This window comes from Chaetodon trifascialis, chromosome 14 (assembly GCF_039877785.1).
Source record: "Chaetodon trifascialis isolate fChaTrf1 chromosome 14, fChaTrf1.hap1, whole genome shotgun sequence".
NCBI classification, from domain to species: Eukaryota; Metazoa; Chordata; class Actinopteri; order Chaetodontiformes; family Chaetodontidae; genus Chaetodon; species Chaetodon trifascialis.
The window spans coordinates 26,040,467-26,058,890 of NC_092069.1; the positions used below are offsets into that span (position 1 = coordinate 26,040,467).

At 46.2% G+C, this 18,424-nt stretch overlaps 1 protein-coding gene across 5 annotated transcripts in view; it reads left to right on the plus strand.

Moving 5' to 3' along the window:
• akap6 (A kinase (PRKA) anchor protein 6) overlaps nucleotides 1-18,424 on the plus strand; it is a 165,760-nt gene that overhangs the window by 38,739 nt on the left and 108,597 nt on the right. For all 5 annotated transcript variants that reach the window (XM_070978774.1, XM_070978777.1, XM_070978778.1 and 2 more), the window contains exon 11: nucleotides 9,163-9,285. In XM_070978774.1, the coding sequence (XP_070834875.1) occupies nucleotides 9,163-9,285 (123 nt within the window). The remainder of the gene's footprint in view (nucleotides 1-9,162; nucleotides 9,286-18,424) is intronic.

Below are 18,424 nucleotides of genomic sequence, written 5' to 3' on the forward strand. Positions count from 1 at the left end.
CGTTTAATTAGCGCTATAAAAAAGCTCCTCCGCCTCCTCGAATATGTTTTATTGTTTTATTTTATTCACATTTATTTCGCTCTCTCTCCTTTACTGCTTTAATATTCTAATTCTGAGTACCTTTTCCTCCTGCTGCAGCATCCCGCTTTCCCCTCAGGGATCAATAAAGTTCAGCGTCTCTGTCTTATCTGGTGTTAGCCGGGTCGGAGCCCACAGACAGAATCACACCGCTGTAATGCGATTATCAGTCAGGATCAATCTGTGAATTAGAGGCCCGGCAGCTCGAGGGACGTCCTTCGGTCCGGGGATCGGTGACCCGGAAGGTCGCCAGTTTGATCCCCTCGTCAAACTCTGTCCTCTATGTGCCCAAATTCAAATCAAATGGCCCTCATTAATATTCAGAATTAATGATGATTTGACTGACGAAATGTCAAAGCTGTCCCCTGCTCGCTCTCTCCGTCTGTCCCTCTCTGTCTCTGTCCTTTCGTCTTGTGGAAACATTTTGATCCCCTTTTAAAGCGGCCTGATCTCCTCGAATTTTAGATAAAGTTCTGTGGTTTTGAGTAAAGCTTGTTTACGTGGCGACAAATTAAATCCTGTCGGTGACATTACAGCATATCAACTCCTCGTGTTCATCATTTTAAGTGAAGTTAACATCACAAACATCCAGCGTGATTCACGCTGATCCTTTTCTCTGCCTCACTCTCTTATTACTGACTGTTATTCATTTGAGCTTTTAGAGCTGAAACACATTTTCTGAGAGATTTAGAATCAGTCATTTTCAATCAAACTATGTTTCCTGAGTCCATGTTTTCATCTCCTTTATCCTTCATGTGTTCACAAAGTGGTGAACTCGCTCCATCCTCGCTCGTGATCCAATCATGATCCTCTCACCTGTTACCGATCAGCCTGTTTCAGATTCAGAGTGAGCAGCTGATGAGGAAACACATTAAATATACCGACTTTGAGCTGTTTTCAGGTCAGTTTATGTCAGAAAGGATCAGATCAGGTGATCACGTTCTGGTTTATTGAAGGCTTACGCAGCGTCCTCACTTCTTTGGAATCAGGGTTGTTCCACCTTTCTTCAGATATTTCAGTAAAATCTGCACAAACACAAAATGATCTTCATCCTTGCATTTGGACTTTCACATAAAATGATTAGAGTACAGTCTTTTCCATCATGTCTGCTAGTGAAACAGTGTGACTCCTCAGCAGCGCCAGAAACAGCTCTGAGTACCGAGCACAAGCTAAAATGTGGTTTTCCTTGTAAAAGCAGTGTCTCTGATTAGTCGTATGCAGGTAGAAATTGTGCACCTGCCCTCTTGGCATGCCCTGAATTTCTCAGACACAATAAGTATCCATAATCCGCGGCACGTTCAGGGCCCGGCGCTGCTTCCCTTGAATCATTCAGAGCCCCTCTGGCGCTGAGTGTTTCAGTTCAGTGAAAAAGCCTGTTCAGGTGAGCCCCGGCACAATGCACAATGTAAAGTACCGAGTTTGTTGATGTAAATGGATGCAGATACACACATACACATTAAAGGAAGCGTCTGAGCTTTAATTTCTATCCTTTAAAACATTTAACCCCAAAGAATTACACAAACAGGCTCACATTAGCATTAACAAAGAGTGAGCGTTCCTGAAAAACCCCGAAATATGTAATAAAACACATTGAAACTACCAGGAATTATGCTCTGCTGTCACACATGTCAGCACGTGTTAACTCGCATGCACACACACACACACACTCACTCACACACACACACACACACACACACACACACACACACACACACACACACACACTCCTCGTTCCTCTCTGCTCCTGGGTAATTAGCTGATTAGCTGCTTAATTAGCAGCATGTAATCATGGCGATGGATGAGCTGCCTAATTGAGGAAGTGAAGAGAGGAGAAGGAGAGTCTCAGTGTGGAGGATGACATTCTGTCTCTCCGCTGAGTCTCTGCTGAATACAACAGAGCAGAATAAGACGGGATGGAGAAAATCATCCGTCCAGGGAAGAGAAGATCACTGCTGGAGCAGAAGTGAATCAAATCCAGGAGCAGGACAGAATCTAATCTGTCCAGGAGTCTCCTCGGGGGAGAGGGATTCGCTCCCGTTTGGTGTCGGAGGCGAATTTAATAGAATCTCATATCTGAACTTTATGGGAGAGGAAATCAGTTATGCTCGCTGTCAGGAGGACGGATCAGGACGTGGACAGATGTTTATTTTCATCTCCTACCACCAGCTTCATTTTCAGTGAGAAAGACCAGCAGCGAAGCCTGAACTGCGCTTGATTCAGCTGTTAAACTGACGCATGGTCACATGATCTTTTCACGATAGAGTGTGTGATCTTAAAAGCAAACATAATGCTGAATCATCTGAAGTTAGTCAGTTTTTCCTCCTACAGTCACCTCGGTACGCTAACATTGCTAACTGTCGAGTTCTTTGCAGCTCCTGCTCTTTATGACTAATTCTGTCCTTTACACCATGAATTCGTAATGAATAGTCGACCTTCATGAGCCTTCATGTAATCACATTTGAAATCATTCCATTGAGACATGCTATGCTGCTACGCTAACCTCGGCTAAAGCTAGCTAACCTCTAACCCGCCGCCTCTTCCTGCTGCGCGTTACGTTAGAGGTGAAAACGTGGCCTCACTCAGACCAGCTGATCTCTCTCTGTGGACGTTCTTCAGATGTTCTCAATAGTTTGAGAGACAAACTCCAAAATACCCATAAATCCCCCTCGGGTGAGGCTAAATGAGTCAGAGCCACAACCCCCAAATCTGATGTCAGATCACATCACCTCTGTTGCATCGGGAGCCAATCAGAGCTTTGTCAGAAAGATGACATCATCTGACGTTCTGAAATGGACTCACTCATTGGATCAACACGAAAAACATCACGTGAGCTGCTTCTCGCTGCCGCTGCGTCTGCGGCGACTGGACGTGGCCTCGATGTTAATCAGGAGGCAGCTGATTGGTCAGAGCTGAATAACCTTGTTTTAACCTTTCCCCCGTTAGACCTCCACTTCTTTTCTTAGTTCTTCATGCTGCCTTTGCTGTCAGACATAAATATTTAATCCAAGGCTTCTTCTCCTCCCTTTGACTGTCAAGGCGCCGTTGTCTCGACCTTGACCTCCTCGTCATTTGTAATGTCGGAACCAACCCTGCGCAATTTGGATCCGCGTCACGTAAACCTGGGGCTTGTTTCATGAAAGTTTATGAGGCCGATGCAGGAAATGTACGTCTGCGGAGCCCAAAGTTCCTAATTGCGCCGTATGTGATGTGTCTCCTGACGTGCTCTGAAATTTCCTGCAAACAAAACCAAAGTAAAGCAGACAGAGAAACAGTCCATCAGTTAGATAAGTGTCCTCCGCGTCATGTGATCACATCGTATGTGCTGTCTGGGTCGGCGGCCTCAGTGTGAGGTGTCTGTGTGTTTGGCGGCTCTGCGGCACGCCGGCCTATCTGCGAGCAGTGGGAGTCAGACAGACAACAGACTCGGATCAACACTCGTCTGATTGGCCCGGCGGGGGGGCAGGGACGCCCACCGACAGCAGAGGGGATAGGAAAATAAGAGAGATGGAGCAGGAGGAGGAGGGGGGTGTTATTCTCTTCTTTTGTGTTTCTATAGATAAACAGGTTAAGGGGAAGGTAAAGCTGGCAGATGGAGACGCACAAAGTGTTTGTTTGCAGATTAAAGCTCTGATTCTGCTAAAAATCTGATCCAAAATCAAAGTCGGGTTCAAAACGTCTGCTGGTCAGGCCTTCAGGAGGCACATCCACGTTGTTTTGTTAACGGATCCATGAGGTGACATTTTTCACGCCAGCACACTAATCAGAGTTTTCAGAGGCAGAGGTTGAGAGAGGTGGTGTCAGCCTGTGATAATCTGTTGAAATAATAACAGTTAATCCCATCGTCTCTCTGTCCCACATTGTGGTGACACTGGGTGACGTGAAACATGGCGAACGTGTGACTCGACAACAACCAGCTTTTCTAATTGGTCACTTTTCACCAAGTGACTTGTTTCAGAGCCGTCGCTGGTAAAACACAAAGAAAGTGATGTAAAATGTAAGATTACGATACTTTTAAAGGGCGTTTGGTGACATGGACGCTCCAAAGACCAGAACAAACCAAAGTCCATTCAAAAATCTGTCACTTTATTCAGCAGGTCTCTCATCGGCCGACGCAGAACAACACTTCAGATCTTCTGTGAATCACAGAGAGTGACGCATCAGGTCGGCTTAAATCTCGGAGAATAAGTAGCTCAGCACTGCGGTGAGATATCAGCTTTTATCGTCTGCTCGTCTGTTGTTGCCTCGATCATTTTCACACGATGGACGCTCCTCTGAGAGGCTCGAGCTGGTAAACTGTCCATACGATCGCATCATGTTTAAGGGAAACTTTGAACCTTTGAATCGGTGATTTCGGTCGTGTTGAGGGAACATCCTCCACCTATCTGCAGCGAGCGAGACTGACAGTGAAATAAAATAACATCAGAAGCTCGGGTGTAATTGTGAGGCGTTGGGGATGAATGTGTGCCCACGGCAGCAGACAGCTGGCAGCGGAGGGGTCTCCCAGGGACAATCTCAGGGACACAGTCAGGTGTGACGCACGGCCTTGTCTCTCTCTTTCCTTCCGTCTTTTTCTGTCTCTCACCTTTTTGTCTCTTTCTTCGTACCTCGCTGCCTTCTTTCGGTGCAGCTACGTATTTTCATTGGAAGTAGATTTTCAGAATAAGAAATAAATAAAGCAGAAGATGTAAATGTGGCTGTTGGACTCTAATGAACCTTGGAGGAAGCTTCAGTCCCGTCTAGTCCAGATTTCACCCGACGCTCAGCTGCACAGGTTCCAAGTTTTCTAATAAAACCGCTTTAATGAATTTCTAATCAAACTTCCTTCCCTGGAGTTCTTTAATTTTGCTCGAGCGGTGTTCAGTGTTTGGTGTGACGCGTTCACGTAGTCGTGCTAATAACTGAGCCCGCTGTGGAAACGACCCATCTCAGCTCAATCCCCCAAAATGTTTGTGGAACCCTGCACAGAAAATTCATCTCTTTACTGCTGCCTCAGTCGTCCACAAGCTGTTAGCGCTTCCCATCACAACCAACACATTGCGCTAGCCTCCAGCAGTCCATTAGCTCACGGCTAACAGCTAGCGTGATAGCAGCGCTGGCGTGTCCGTTCGTGCGTGTGAGATGAAGGAATATGTGAAGTTTTTTCTTGTAATAATAATTACAGACCGCAGCAGACGTGTTTGACTCTCACCACTCTGCTGCTCTCACTGCTTCACTCATTCATTCATTTCACTTCCTGTTTCCTGTCGCTGCGTTTGGATCGCTGTTCGGCTGCAGGCAGAGAGGCCAAAGAGAGAAGCTCTGCTGCCGTCCTGATCGATATAAACTCAAGTCAAATGCAGCGAGGTGGTCCAGCCCCCCCCCCCCCCAGTTCTGGATCATTGTCTGAAACCCGGCTTGTATTTGAGGATCTCCAGTAAAAGTTTCAGGCTGTAAAAATGTGAGCAGCCATTGGCTCGCTCTCTTCCTGCAGCACTTCTGTGCTCACATTGTGTCTCGAGCTCTGGCTGCATTGGAAATCAGACCTAATGCCTGTAACATATTAATCATCGAAGCCAAACATCGTCTGTCGGGAGTTTCAGTCTAAATCTATCAGCGTCGTCCTTCAGAAAGCGCCGTCAGCTGAACGGTAATTATCCAGCGGTGAAGAGCCGAACCACAGGAGGAAGAGATGAAGCAGATATCAGAGCGGTTATCCAGGCGGCAGAGGATCAGATCAGGCGTTTCAGCTCCCAGCAGGCCTTTCTGCCCCTCAGGAGCCTCACTGGTTTAGAGACATCAAAGCAGCCGTAAGCAGCCCAGTGCATGCTGGTCGATATCCAAACCAACGCCGCTCCCTCTGCTGCTGTTCACGCCTACATCCTCTTCCTCCTCTCTCCTCGTTTCTCCTCTCCTTCTCAACCTCGCTCCTCACCTCATGTTCTCATACTCCATCATTTTTTTCTCACTCCTTCGTCTGTATCTCATGCTTCTCTTTCCTTTCTTTTTTCCTTTCCTCTAACGTTCCTCTCTTCCTTCCTCTTCTTTAATCTGCTTTTCTTTCCTTGCATTTCTTTTTCCTTTTGTCTTTCCTTTCCTCTAAAGTTCTTTTCTTCCTCTGCTGCCCTTGCTTTTGTTTTTCTTTAGTTTCTTTTGTTTTCCTTCCTTCTCCTCCATCCTTGCTTCCTCCCCGTTCATTTTGTTTTCCCTCATATTTCTCCTTTCCTTCCTCTCCTCCGTTTCTTTCTTTTCCTCCAGTTCCATCTCCTCTTCCTCCTGCACTCCCCCTCTTCTCCTCCTCTCATCAATACTTTTGATTTCCATCTCTCCTCCGTAACGAGCGGCGGGGAGATGGACGGAATCATATCGATGTTTTTTTTACATTTTTTTTAAGGTTCACGGTTGTAATTAACATACGGCCGCTCAATCGGTCAAGGTTTGCATGACACACACACTATTGAAGCATACATCGTATATGCACAAACACACATTTGATCATTTGGGCGAGCAGATACACCTACGCCCATATGAAGACACGCACGCACGCACACGCATGCACGCACGCGCGTGGCGATTGGATGCAGCGATTTGTAGGCGAGCTGTAAGCATGGATGCACACATGTGGCAAGTAATTTCCATCAGGTTTAGCTCGTCGCCGCAGCCTCCTTCACTGCGCGCTGAGGCTTGTGGGTAGCTCTCAGTGGAAGATATGAAAACAACAGCCGTGTATGAAATATTAGAATTGTCTTGTTGATGATCTGCAGTCACAGTTACACTTGTTATTCAGACGGGATGTTTGAGCTCCGACTGGAAGGAATGAATTTACGTCTTCAGTTTTATGTAAATGACTTTCCTCTCGCTCTCCGTCTCTTCCTGTTGCTCGCTCGCTCGCTCGCTCTCTGCAGCCGGATTGTTTCCAGGCGGCATGAGATTCAGGCCGCGGCTCCGCGCTGACCTTCGTGCGCTTATGGAAGCATCTCTGCTTCACAACCACCATCTTTCCCAAAAGTCCACCAGGAGGATTCAGACTGCCGATCAGATGAATCAAGTTTATAGTTTGTGCTGAATGATCAGATCTTGCGAACAAATAAAAAACCTTCTCTGGGAATGTTTTGCAGATATGTCCAGTAAAAATGTCTCCTGGGCGGTGTCACTTTTCTTTCAGGTTTGTCATATTTTATCGAATTCGTAGTGTTTCCAACAGCGATGCAGTGAAGAAGAGGAAGAACAGCTGAAGACTCAGGAGGGACGAGTCTTTCTGTTACTGTCCCACACAGAGAGATTAACCCAAAAATCCGCCATCAGTCGCTTTCTCACGTCCATGTCGTGTCAAACCTCGAGGACGGGATGCGATGCTACGTGCAGCTAGCTCCAGTGCTAACCGCTGCCGGACCACAGCCTCTTGTTTTGGTGCTCAGTGTTAGAAAACACAGTGAATGTGTGCTTTGCAGCAGAGAGACAGACGCTGTTAGTTTGTTCTTTAAAGGCTTGAACAGACACACATACACACACACACACACACACACACACACACACACACACACACACACACACACACACACACACACACCTTTAATCCTCCTGTTTTGTCTCTAAAATAACCGAAACGCTTTAAAGCTTTTTCTTCTCTTCATCTGATCTCTGCTGTAACTCGTCCTCCTCCCTCTCATGGTTTAAACTATTCTTTCTTTCTTTCTTTCTTTCTTTCTTTCTTTCTTTCTTTCTTTCTTTCTTTCTTTCTTTCTTTCTTTCTTTCTTTCTTTCTTTCTTCACCTCCATCTTTCCTTCATGACTGACGCTTTAAATGCCTCCTTTAAGCCGCCTCCTCTGCTCCTCTTCAGGAGTGAAGGGGGTTTAACGGGAGGAATCAATACTGGATCAGATGCCATTTCATGTGGATCCTCCTGATCTTCTGCCGATTCTTCCAGCGTTTGTCACTGAACTGAAATCAGTGCATTCGCTCACGTGTTGCTCTCAATCAGTGAGAGACGATTTCAGGTTTTGTCTCTCGAGTCAGATTTGGAGGTTTCAGGTGGAGGTGCTTCAGGTTTGGGTCTCCTCAGAGATCCCCTCCTCAGCCAGTAGATGGCAGTAGCTATCCACCAAGCAACGAGCGCTCTTCTTCTCTCCTTCTGATTCTTCCTCTCTTCTTCGTCTCTGTCCATCTGTCCATCTGTGCTGTTATGAAGGGCAGCCTGCCAGCGATGAAGACATGCATGTTCAACTCTCTGTTTTCGTTTATACCACTCTATCACTCTCTCTCTCTCTTTATCACTCTCTCTATCGCTCTCTCTCTTTTTGCATCTCTTTCTTTTCACCCCTCTGACTTCATCTCTTCATCTCTTATTTATTTTCTTGTTTTTTATTTTGTATTCTGTCTCTCCGCTGTGTTGTTTTCCATTTCTTTTTCTTTCCTCTTTATCTTTTGTTTCTTTTTGTATCTTTTGTTCCTTTTTGTCTATTTTCTGTATGTTTTTCTCTTTCATTTGCTGCCTTTATTTCCTTTAAATTTTCTCCTCTTTTCCTCTGTTTTTCCCTGCCGTGCTTTTATTTCTGGGTTTGTGTCCCCCCCGTCCATGTGTCCTCTGTCTCTCCTGCCTTGTCTCTGGCTGTGTTTTCCCCTCCTCTCTTCCTCTCTCCTCCTCGCTCTGTTTTCGTCCTCGTGTGTTTACCTGTTACGTCCTGCGGGTCTCGTTTTTGTTCTCTTTCTGTCCTTGAATTAATTCATCTGGAATCGGCTCTGAAACACCGTCCAGCCGCTCCCCCTCTCCCCCGTCCTCCTCTTTGCACTGTTTCATCCCTCTCTCCTCCTCTCATCCTCTCCTCCTTCCAATCTGTTGTTTTTTCTCCCTTTTCATACCCCTCCACTCTCAAACTCTCCAAACATTTTTGATTTCGACTTCCTCTTCATTTCCCTCTGTTGTTGTTTTTCCTCTTTCTTCTTCTTGTATCCATCTTTTTTGTCCCCCCTCTCTCAATCTCTCCATCTCTGCCGTGTGTTGTGTGTGTTGTTTTGATGTGAGTCCAGCAGGCTGTGGACAGCAGTGTTTATTCATGCTGTTATTACTGTTTTTTCAGTCACCTGACTGAATCTCTCTCTCTCCTCAGTGTTTCGTGCAGCAGTTGGACGGGTTCATCTCGTGGCTGCAGGAGGCGCTGGACAGCACAGAAAACTGGACTCAGCCCAGACAGGAGCTGGACAGCCTGAGGGTCTACCTGGACACACACCTGGTGAGAAAACACACGCGCAAACACACACACTTTTGTGCTTTTTGTACTTGTGAGGTCCCTCGTTGACAGAATACATTCCCTCACTGAAACCCTCTAACCTGAACCTGAAAACCCTCGAGCAGCAGTGAGGACGTCTGCGGGTCGAAACAATGGTCCTCACAAAGACACACACACACACACACACACACACACACACACACACTGCCAAAGCTCATATACATTTAAGTAAGAATGTGTGAGCGCTATGTCCGATCACGGTTGTATGAACACGTATTTGCATACATGCATATGCATGTGCCCGAGTGCCACGCACACACACACACACGCACACACCTGTGCGTTCCAGGTTTGACAGCAGAATAATTTCACCTGCTACCTGTTTGAACGTTGACTCTGTTTAAATCACTGATTCCTGGCTGAAAGCAGTGCTGTCAGTCAGACCTGCTGCAGCATTAAAACACGTCGATTCTTTTAAATTATAGAAAGACTAAAAAACCATCATGACAAAAGGCAACAGTTCATTTTCAGCCGCATTCAGCCTGTTCACCTGAGACACACCTCTGTGACTGAGCCTCACCTGTGGCTGAGTTGTCGTGAAAACGTTTTGTATGTAAACTGGTGACGTTCAGCTCGAATCGTCCATCCAGTGTCTGTCACAGCTCATTCTGTGGAGGCTGCGTCTGCAGGGTTAGTGACACACCACACCTGTCCACATCCACCATTTGTGGTATTTTCAATTAAGATTAAAATCAAAGTGCGGTGCAGGTGTAAAAGCTGTGCTGTGCTCATAGTTTTATGATAAAGTCAGTGAGACAGTTTTGAGTTTATTTATTAAAAGCTTTCGTTAACGATGAGATGCTCGGCTGAATCTGACCGGGCGGTCCAGGTGATCGTTCGCTGTCAGTCATGCTCAACTCAACCGGAGGACGAGGCTCACATCTCACTCGTGGAGGTCAAAGGTCGGTGGCCGCTGCTTCCTGCGACCGCGGAGCCGGCGAGTTAAAGAGGGATGATGGGAAAATAACAATGAGCCGGGGGACGAGCGCATTTCATCTTTGCTGCTTTCATCCTCTTTTTTTGTTCCAATTTGTTTTCATCTGCTTCTCTTGCTCTTGCTCTTCCTCCTCCTCCTCCTCCTCTTTCACGTCTCTGCTGCTTTGTTTCTCTCGCCATTTTATCTGTTTGTTATTTTCTGGCCATCTGCCCCTCACCGGCCCTCCTGTTTGCTCTCGTCTTCACTTCTTTCTTGTCTCTTTTCATCTCTTCCTTCATGTCTTCACCTTCATTTATTTATTCTGATGAACAGGAAAAAAAAAAAAAATCAAACATCTCTTCCTGTTTCTCTAATTTACGCACACACATCCTCTAAAGCAGCCCAGCGCCTATAGATCAGTGAGTGCTGCATCGCTCCATACCAACACACACGTAGATGAGAAGCACTTTAGCAATTACTCACACTCTTTATGGCAAACATATGGGCTTCACACACACACACACACACACGCAGAGCAGCACTCATCAAAAATGCATTCAAGAGTACAACGAAATGAGACATGTACACGCACGCGCACACACACATCAATGTAAAAGCCAACTGATGTACAATGTTGAGTGTGTAGACATACACATACACTCACACACACACAAAGACAAACAAGCAGATTGTATTTGCATATAAGCGTACAAATGCAAACATATATGCACAACAGTCGGCATGTGTTTTAGCTGCGCACACACACACACACACACACACACACACACACACACACACACACACACACACACCCAGAGGTGCTATTTGCATACATTTGCATGTTCCTAGACAGATTTCCAAATCAGCATCTCCATATCCGTCCCTGCAGAACAGCATCATGCACACGGATACACACACACACACACACGTACACACACACTCCGAGTTGTCTCATCTAGATATTTATTTCTGCTGTGTGTGTGTGTTTGTTTTTGGTTTGTTTACACGTGTCGACTTTGTTGTGGTTGCCAGCAGTGCTAACGTTAGCGGCGGTTAGCTTCAATTAGAATTCGCGGCTCTTAATTGGCGCGTCTCGTTAAATAAAGCAAAAGAGGATGAAAAAGCATCGCTAATAGGACTTTGAACTGCTACACTGTTGATAGCGTGTTAGCTAACTGACTCTGTGTGTGTGTGTGTGTGTGTGTGTGTGTGTGTGTGTGTGTGTGTGTGTGTGTCTGCGTCGATAGTCACACTTGCACTTTGTAGTTATTAGTGTGTGTTTGGGTGTATAATTGTGTGTGTGTGTTTTGTTGATTACTGCAGAGAGACAGGTCCTCCCTATCTCTCTCTCTCTCGCTCGCCCTCTCTCTGTCTCTCTCTCTATGTGTCTCTGTCTCTCCGTCTCTTTCTCTCTCTCTCACTGTCTCTGTCGCTCTCAGTCTCTGTCTCTGTCTGTCTGTCTCTCTCTCTCTCTCTCTCTCTCTCTCTCTCTCTCTCTCTCTCTCTCTCTCTCTCTCTCTCTCTCTCACTGTCTCTGTCTCTCTACCCATCTCTCTCTCTTTCTCTCTCTCTCACTGTCTCTTTCTCTCTCTCTCTCTCTCTCTCTCTCTCTCTCTCTCTCTCTCTCTCTCTCACTGTCTCTGTCTCTCTACCCATCTCTCTCTGTCTCTCTCTCTCACTGTCTCTGTCTCTCTACCCATCTCTCTCTCTTTCTTTCTCTCTCTCTCTCTCTCTCTCTCTCTCTCTCTCACTGTCTCTCTCTCTCTCTCTCTCTCTCTCTCTCTCTCTCTCTCTCTCTCACTGTCTCTGTCTCTCTACCCATCTCTCACTGTCTCTGTCTCTCTACCCATCTCTCTCTGTCTCTCTCTCTCTCACTGTCTCTGTCTTTAGTGATTCTGATGGACATGTTGTTTCCAGTTCACTGTGACGTTTCACCTGCTCTGAGGTCAAAGTGAGGGGTCGAAGCTCAGCGTTGGGTTCAGGTCCCGCGCCTCACGTTTCTTGGCTTTGAGCTGCTGTAACGCTAACGATGGTTTTATCGAATCGTCCCGTCTCGTGCTTCAAGTCGCCATTGACCTTTTCAGGATTTAACCACAGTCTCTCTCAGTCTTACATCAGCTGTGAAGGACAGTTTGGTCCCAGCATTTGAAGCTGCACCGCCTCTAATGACCCTTGTACAATAGAAGCTAACATTAGCAATGCTACTGGAAAGTAGCCTATAAATGTCTTATCCTTTGACACGAGACACCGCTTGAAATACACTTAAAGATCCACTCAGAGTTCAGGATTAAGAAAGGAGAATGTTTTCCATGAGCCCTTCGCTCAGATGTCAGCCTGAGGCCACTGGTCCATCTGCTGGATGGAGATCTTTAGGAGGGGGTCTCAAATACAGACCTGCACCTAAGGATCATTTTAATTTTCTCTTAATCTGTCCATTATTTTATTTACAGCGTGATGATTCATCGTTTAGTCGATGACAGTTTCTTCGACCCCACTGTGATGTTTTCATGTTGCAAAGCTGAAACCGGAGAGTCTGTCCGGCTTCAGAAGCGACTGAAACGATTGGTTGATCATTGTTTAATTGACAAACTGTTGCAATTTTACACAAATATATAATTTCATGTTTGTCTTCAGGCTCTGAATTAAAAAAATATAAAATCAAAAGCTTCAGTGTTTCCTCAAACAGCTGCTCGCTGTAGTTTTGACCAAACAAACAGGAGGAAATATAACGCGTGTTGGGACTATTTTCAGCGAGAGAGAGAGAGAGAGAGAGAGAGAGAGAGAGAGAGAGTCTGACTGAACTACAGTGTGTGTGTTCATGGAGATGAAGGAAAAACAGTGAGGCTCACTGATGTGTTTTAATGGAAGTCAACGGCTCAGAGGAGGAAGATCTATCAGCTGTGATACACACACTGAGCTGTTAGCGGGCAGCGTTTGTTGAGTCTCTTCATGGGATTGGTTGACACTACGAAAAGTGTCGAATATCTCAGACTGGTCCTTTAATCGAGTTTTAGTCACACAGTTTTTAGGAGACGAGTTCCTCTTTGTTTCATTCTTTTCTCTCTTTTTCCTTCGGTCTTTGTTTTTGGGGTTCTGTTTCTCTCTCACACACTCACACACACACACACACACACTCACTGTTACTCTATATTGCTTTCTCTTACACACATAAACACACAAACACACACACAGCTCGAGGGCAGCAGTGGGTGGAGTGGAGCTGCTCTCCCAATTGAATATTTGGTCCAGCTGGCGTGTGTGTGTGTGTGTGTGTGTGTGTGTGTGTGTGTGTGTGTGTGTGTGTGTGTGTGTGTGTGTGTGTGTGTGTGTGTGTGTGTGTGTGTGTGTGTGTGTGTGTGTGTGTGTGTGTGTGTGTGTGTGTGTGTGTGTGTGTGTGTGTGTGTGTGTGCGTGCGTGCGTGCGTGCGTGTGTGTGTGTCTATATGTGTGTTTTAGGGCGCGTGGAGCGAATAAGCACAGGTCTTTCCGGAACCCCGGGGAGATCAGTGAGGCGAGAGGACGCTAACACGCACACACACACACACACACACACACACACACACACACACACACACACACACACACACACACACACACACAGAGGCTGCTCTTTGTAAGGCGCTGAGAGATGGCGGCCAATGAAAGGCCTATTGATTGAGTCTGATGGGCGATCCAGGCCTTTGAATCCCATTACCAGCAGCAACACACTATTGGTGGCAACATGAGGGGGAGAGAGAGGGAGAGATAAATAGGTGAGAGAGGGAGGGAGGGAGGTTTCAGACTACCTCCACACTGAACTGACTCAATCTGAAAATGCAGATTATGTGTGAAAACAGCCGCAGCAGCACTTCAGGTCCTTTCAGTAAGGATCTCCATCGTGGAAACAACAGGAAAACAGCCGAATCTCTTCTTCTTCTTTCTTTTTTTGGGTTGACAAACAGCAGAACTGCTGATCAGAGCCGTCAGGAATGATCCAGTCCGGCTCCAGCGGAGTCTCGGCTGCTCGGACCCCCGTTCTCTCCCCTCATGGTCCAGTAATATCATCACATCTGTCACAAACGAGTCGAGTGAGAGGTGCAGTTAATCTTCATCACTTTGAATCTTTGAACTCTGGTTTGGGTGTTTGATGGAGGCTTGACATCAGGTGTCAGTGAGGAAGAAGAGGCCTTCTGGTCATTAGAAATGTGTCTTATTTAGACGAGTCTCATGAGCTGCGAGCTAACGTTAGCGGAGTCACACTGGTTTTCTTTAACGTTTGTGAAACCTGCAGCTTCCCTGTGAGGAAGGAGTGAGAGAGAGAAAGAGAGAGAGAGAGATAGAGAAAGAGAGAGACGTTTTTAGAGTCAGCTTCATGTGGACGCATGACATGTAGAAGGAGGGAGGAGAGGAAGAAAGAAAAGAAGATGGAAGAGCACATGAGGTAGAAGGAGGACTGACGAGCGAGAAGAGGGAGGAGTGAAAGAGGAGAAGAAAGAGAAAGAAAAGGAGAGATTGAGCTGGTGTGAATTGAGGGACAAGAGAAGAAGAGAGGGGAGCCAGGTGAGAGAGGGAGGGATGAAAGGGGAGGAGGGAGGAGGAGAAGAAGAAAGAAAGAGAGAAAAGAGCAAGAAGGAGAATTGCTTTGTCTCTTAATATAAAAACTGAAGGAAAATAGAGAGAGAGCCGAGATGAGGAAACACACACACACACACACACACACACACACACACACACACACACACACAGACCTCGGGGGAATACAGCCGTAGCACTACAGTTTCTCTCGGCTCAGTCTGAATGGAGACAATTTGATCATCATTATTACAAAGACTCTTTGATCAGATCATGTCTCATCAGCCTGTGTGTGTGTGTGTGTGTGTGTGTGTGTGTGTGTGTGTGTGTGTGTGTGTGTGTGTGTGTGATCAGTGCAGCCTAAAACACAATCTCAATGTCAAGCCTCAATGTCATCTCAGCGCCAGCGCTGCACACCTCTTAGCGCCTCGCTAATATGCTAATGCTAAAAGCTAAATGATATTAGGTAGGCTTCTGAGGCCGTCCTACCCTGCGCTCCAGGCTAATATGCTAATGCTAACAGGTAATCTGATCAGTCAGGCTTTGAAGCGGCTCGTTTCAGCCCCCTGTGTGTGTGTGTGTGTGTGTGTGTGTGTGTGTGTGTGTGTGTGTGTGTGTGTGTGTGTGTGTGTGTGTGTGTGTGTGTGTGTGTGCGTGTGTGTGTGTGTGTGTGTGTGTCTGTTAATCAAAGCAGGCAGTTAGAGCGTTTTTGACCGCCGGACGAAACCCCCAAATCCACCTGCTACTTCACCACGCGAGATGGTTACTGACCTGTCGACTGGACTCACTCACCTGTCTGTTTATCAGCCCAAATACACTTTTCTGCTTCTGTGTGTTGCTTTTAACAGTAACGTGTTGGTCTCTCGTAATGCAGGATTTACTGACATTGTGTCACTGGCTGCCGTTGACCGGTGAGGTGGCGAGAACCACCTGAATGGTGTTCCGTTTCTTTGAGGTAGAACCTTTTAGGGGAACGTCGTCCCGGCAGTTTTCACCCCTCCACGCTCAGCTTATCGTGACGTTTTCAGTGTTGTTGTCGTCTGTATCTTCTCTGTCGTTTCCCTGCTCGTCAGCACACGTGTGGAAACGCACTCCGTCCTTTTCTCTCCGTCTGTCTCGACTGTCCTCACGCCCTCCGTCTTTCCCCTCACAGACACATAAATACACGCACACAGCCTCTTATTACCGCCTCCTGTCTGATGTACATAAAAGCACGCTCTGCATGCCTTATCATCGTGTGATTGATGGCTGGCTGTTCTACTCTTATCGATTCTATGCTCTCCATATATTAAACAGAGGAAACGGAGCCGAATCACTGGCGGAATAAGGCGCTGAAATACGATCGCTTCTCGATAGCCCGGCTAATCTGCTCAACCTAATTCATTGGGCCCTATCCCAGAGACGCAGACAGTCACGCTGTGTTTTCCGTAGCGCTGATAAATGTACTTTATGTTTATTAGCTGTGAGGTTTTTCACCAGCTTATCTGGAAATTATGTGGGGCAGAGTGGCCGCCGAGTCTGTAAAATTACTCAATCAGCCGTGAGATTTGAAGTAATTTACGACGTTTGCGGGGCAGTAATGATCGCAGAATGCAGACAGTCATGTTTTATTTGGATAATATTGATATGTGAATGTGTTTTTGGGCGCGTTGTGAGGAGATATAGCTGACGCTTTGGTTTCCAAAGTGATTTTTTATTGTTTATCTATCAAATGTAATATGTAAGGAGCAGTGTCACTGCTATCTGCTCGCAGCAGTTAAAACCGGTTTAGGAGATGAGAGGCTTTTATTTGAGAGGAAGAGCTCGTCTGGTGTGGCTCAACGGGTGGAGCGTGGCACCAGCACTGGCCAGGTTGAAGGTCCAGTTTTAGATCTGAAATCATCAGTTTCTGTTCTTCTCCTCGAGTCTTTGAACCAAACAGAAAGCGTCTCATTTTACTGTCTCATTAAAGGCTGCTGCATGTCGAGTTTTTAATTTGCTGAATTACTTTAATTTAACCAAATCTTCACTAAAAGCATCATAACGACAACCTTTGTCCTCATGAAGGTTTCTGTAAATTCAGTGGATCAAAACTATAAACTCTTTATCAGGATGAAACCGGCCGTGAAGGAGAAGTCACATGTATCGTCTCTGATGCCTTCACTGCTCAATGACAGGTGGGAAATATGAAGACTCAGTGGCTTTAAGAGGTTGAGTTACTGTTAAGGAGGTGAAGCAATATCGTTGTTTGTCAGTGAGCTTTATTTTGAAAGTTTGTCTTTTCACGCCTGGATGGCGTAAAACATAACGCCGACCAACAGGTGTGTTAGACACACCTACACCTCAAACTGTGATTGGCCAAATATTTTCTGATGCAACTGCCAAAATGATCTGTGACCGCTGGTGAACAGAGGTTTTATACACACGCACATCTGGACATCTACAGCTTTGATTCAGTCATTTTTGGACAAACTCCTGAACTTTGTCTCGTGAGAAGCGCCACGCTGAGGTAATGAGTCAGCTGATTAATTAGTTGATTGGCAGGAATTGATTGACAACAGTTTTTACAGCTGGTGAAATGTGAAGATTCGCTTCTCTGTTTTCTGTAAATATAAATCGGCACAATTTGATTCATTGACAGAAAAAACAATGAATAGACTGATCAATAATGAAGTGGCTCATTAGCTGCAGCTCCTCTGAAATGTTGATGCTTCCCGCTGGGCATTTCAGAGGCCCTCAGTGTGTGTGTGTGTGTGCGCGCGTGTGCGTGTGTGTGTGTGTGTGCGTGTTACGGGTTAAAACACCTCGTCCCATCCGTCTCCAGTGTGTATCCTGCTCCATAAATATTGGTGGTGTGGAGGTCTGACCTTGTCATGTGTTGACTGATGCCGTCACCCGTCCATCCCTCACTGCAGGCCGAGCTGCTGCGTGCAGCCACATTTTTTTTTTTTTAAAGAACATGAAATAACATGAGGCGGCGGGAACGACGACTGTGACAGTTTAATTGGTGTTTGTACATTTCTGTACGTACGTCTGGTTTTTGTAGGTTTGTCAGAAACAAATCACATCCCGTCTCAGCTGTTTTGTTCTGCGTAGACTTACAGTCAGGTTCATCAGCAGGTCGGAGCTTAACGGTGACGATAAAGAAAGACAAGAAGAAAAAAAGCATCTTAAATATAAAATAGAAATGTAGGATAAAATGTGTAACATGGATCAGTTCTAGTCTCATTTTAGGGACTCAAGAGTTCAAAAATTAGACAATTACAGACACTCGAGAGAGATCACTGCGTGTGTGTGTGTCTGTCTGTTTGTGTGCGTTTGTGTGTGTAAGTGTCTGTGTGTGTGCGTGCTAAAGTATGTGTGTGTGAATACGTGTATGCAGCATTTCCCATTGCAGCACAGCAGGATGTCAGAAGTGGTTAAGTCTTGAGGACTGAGCACCTAGAGGCTTACACACACACACACACACACACACACACACACACACACACACACACACACACAGATCAGAAGAGGCTGCAGCGTTGTTCATAGATCTGACTGGAGTGTTTTCCAGCAGCGCCTCAGGCTGCTCTGTGCCTCCACATCCCTCCATCCCTCCCTCCCTCCCTCCATCCATCCATCCATCCATCCATCC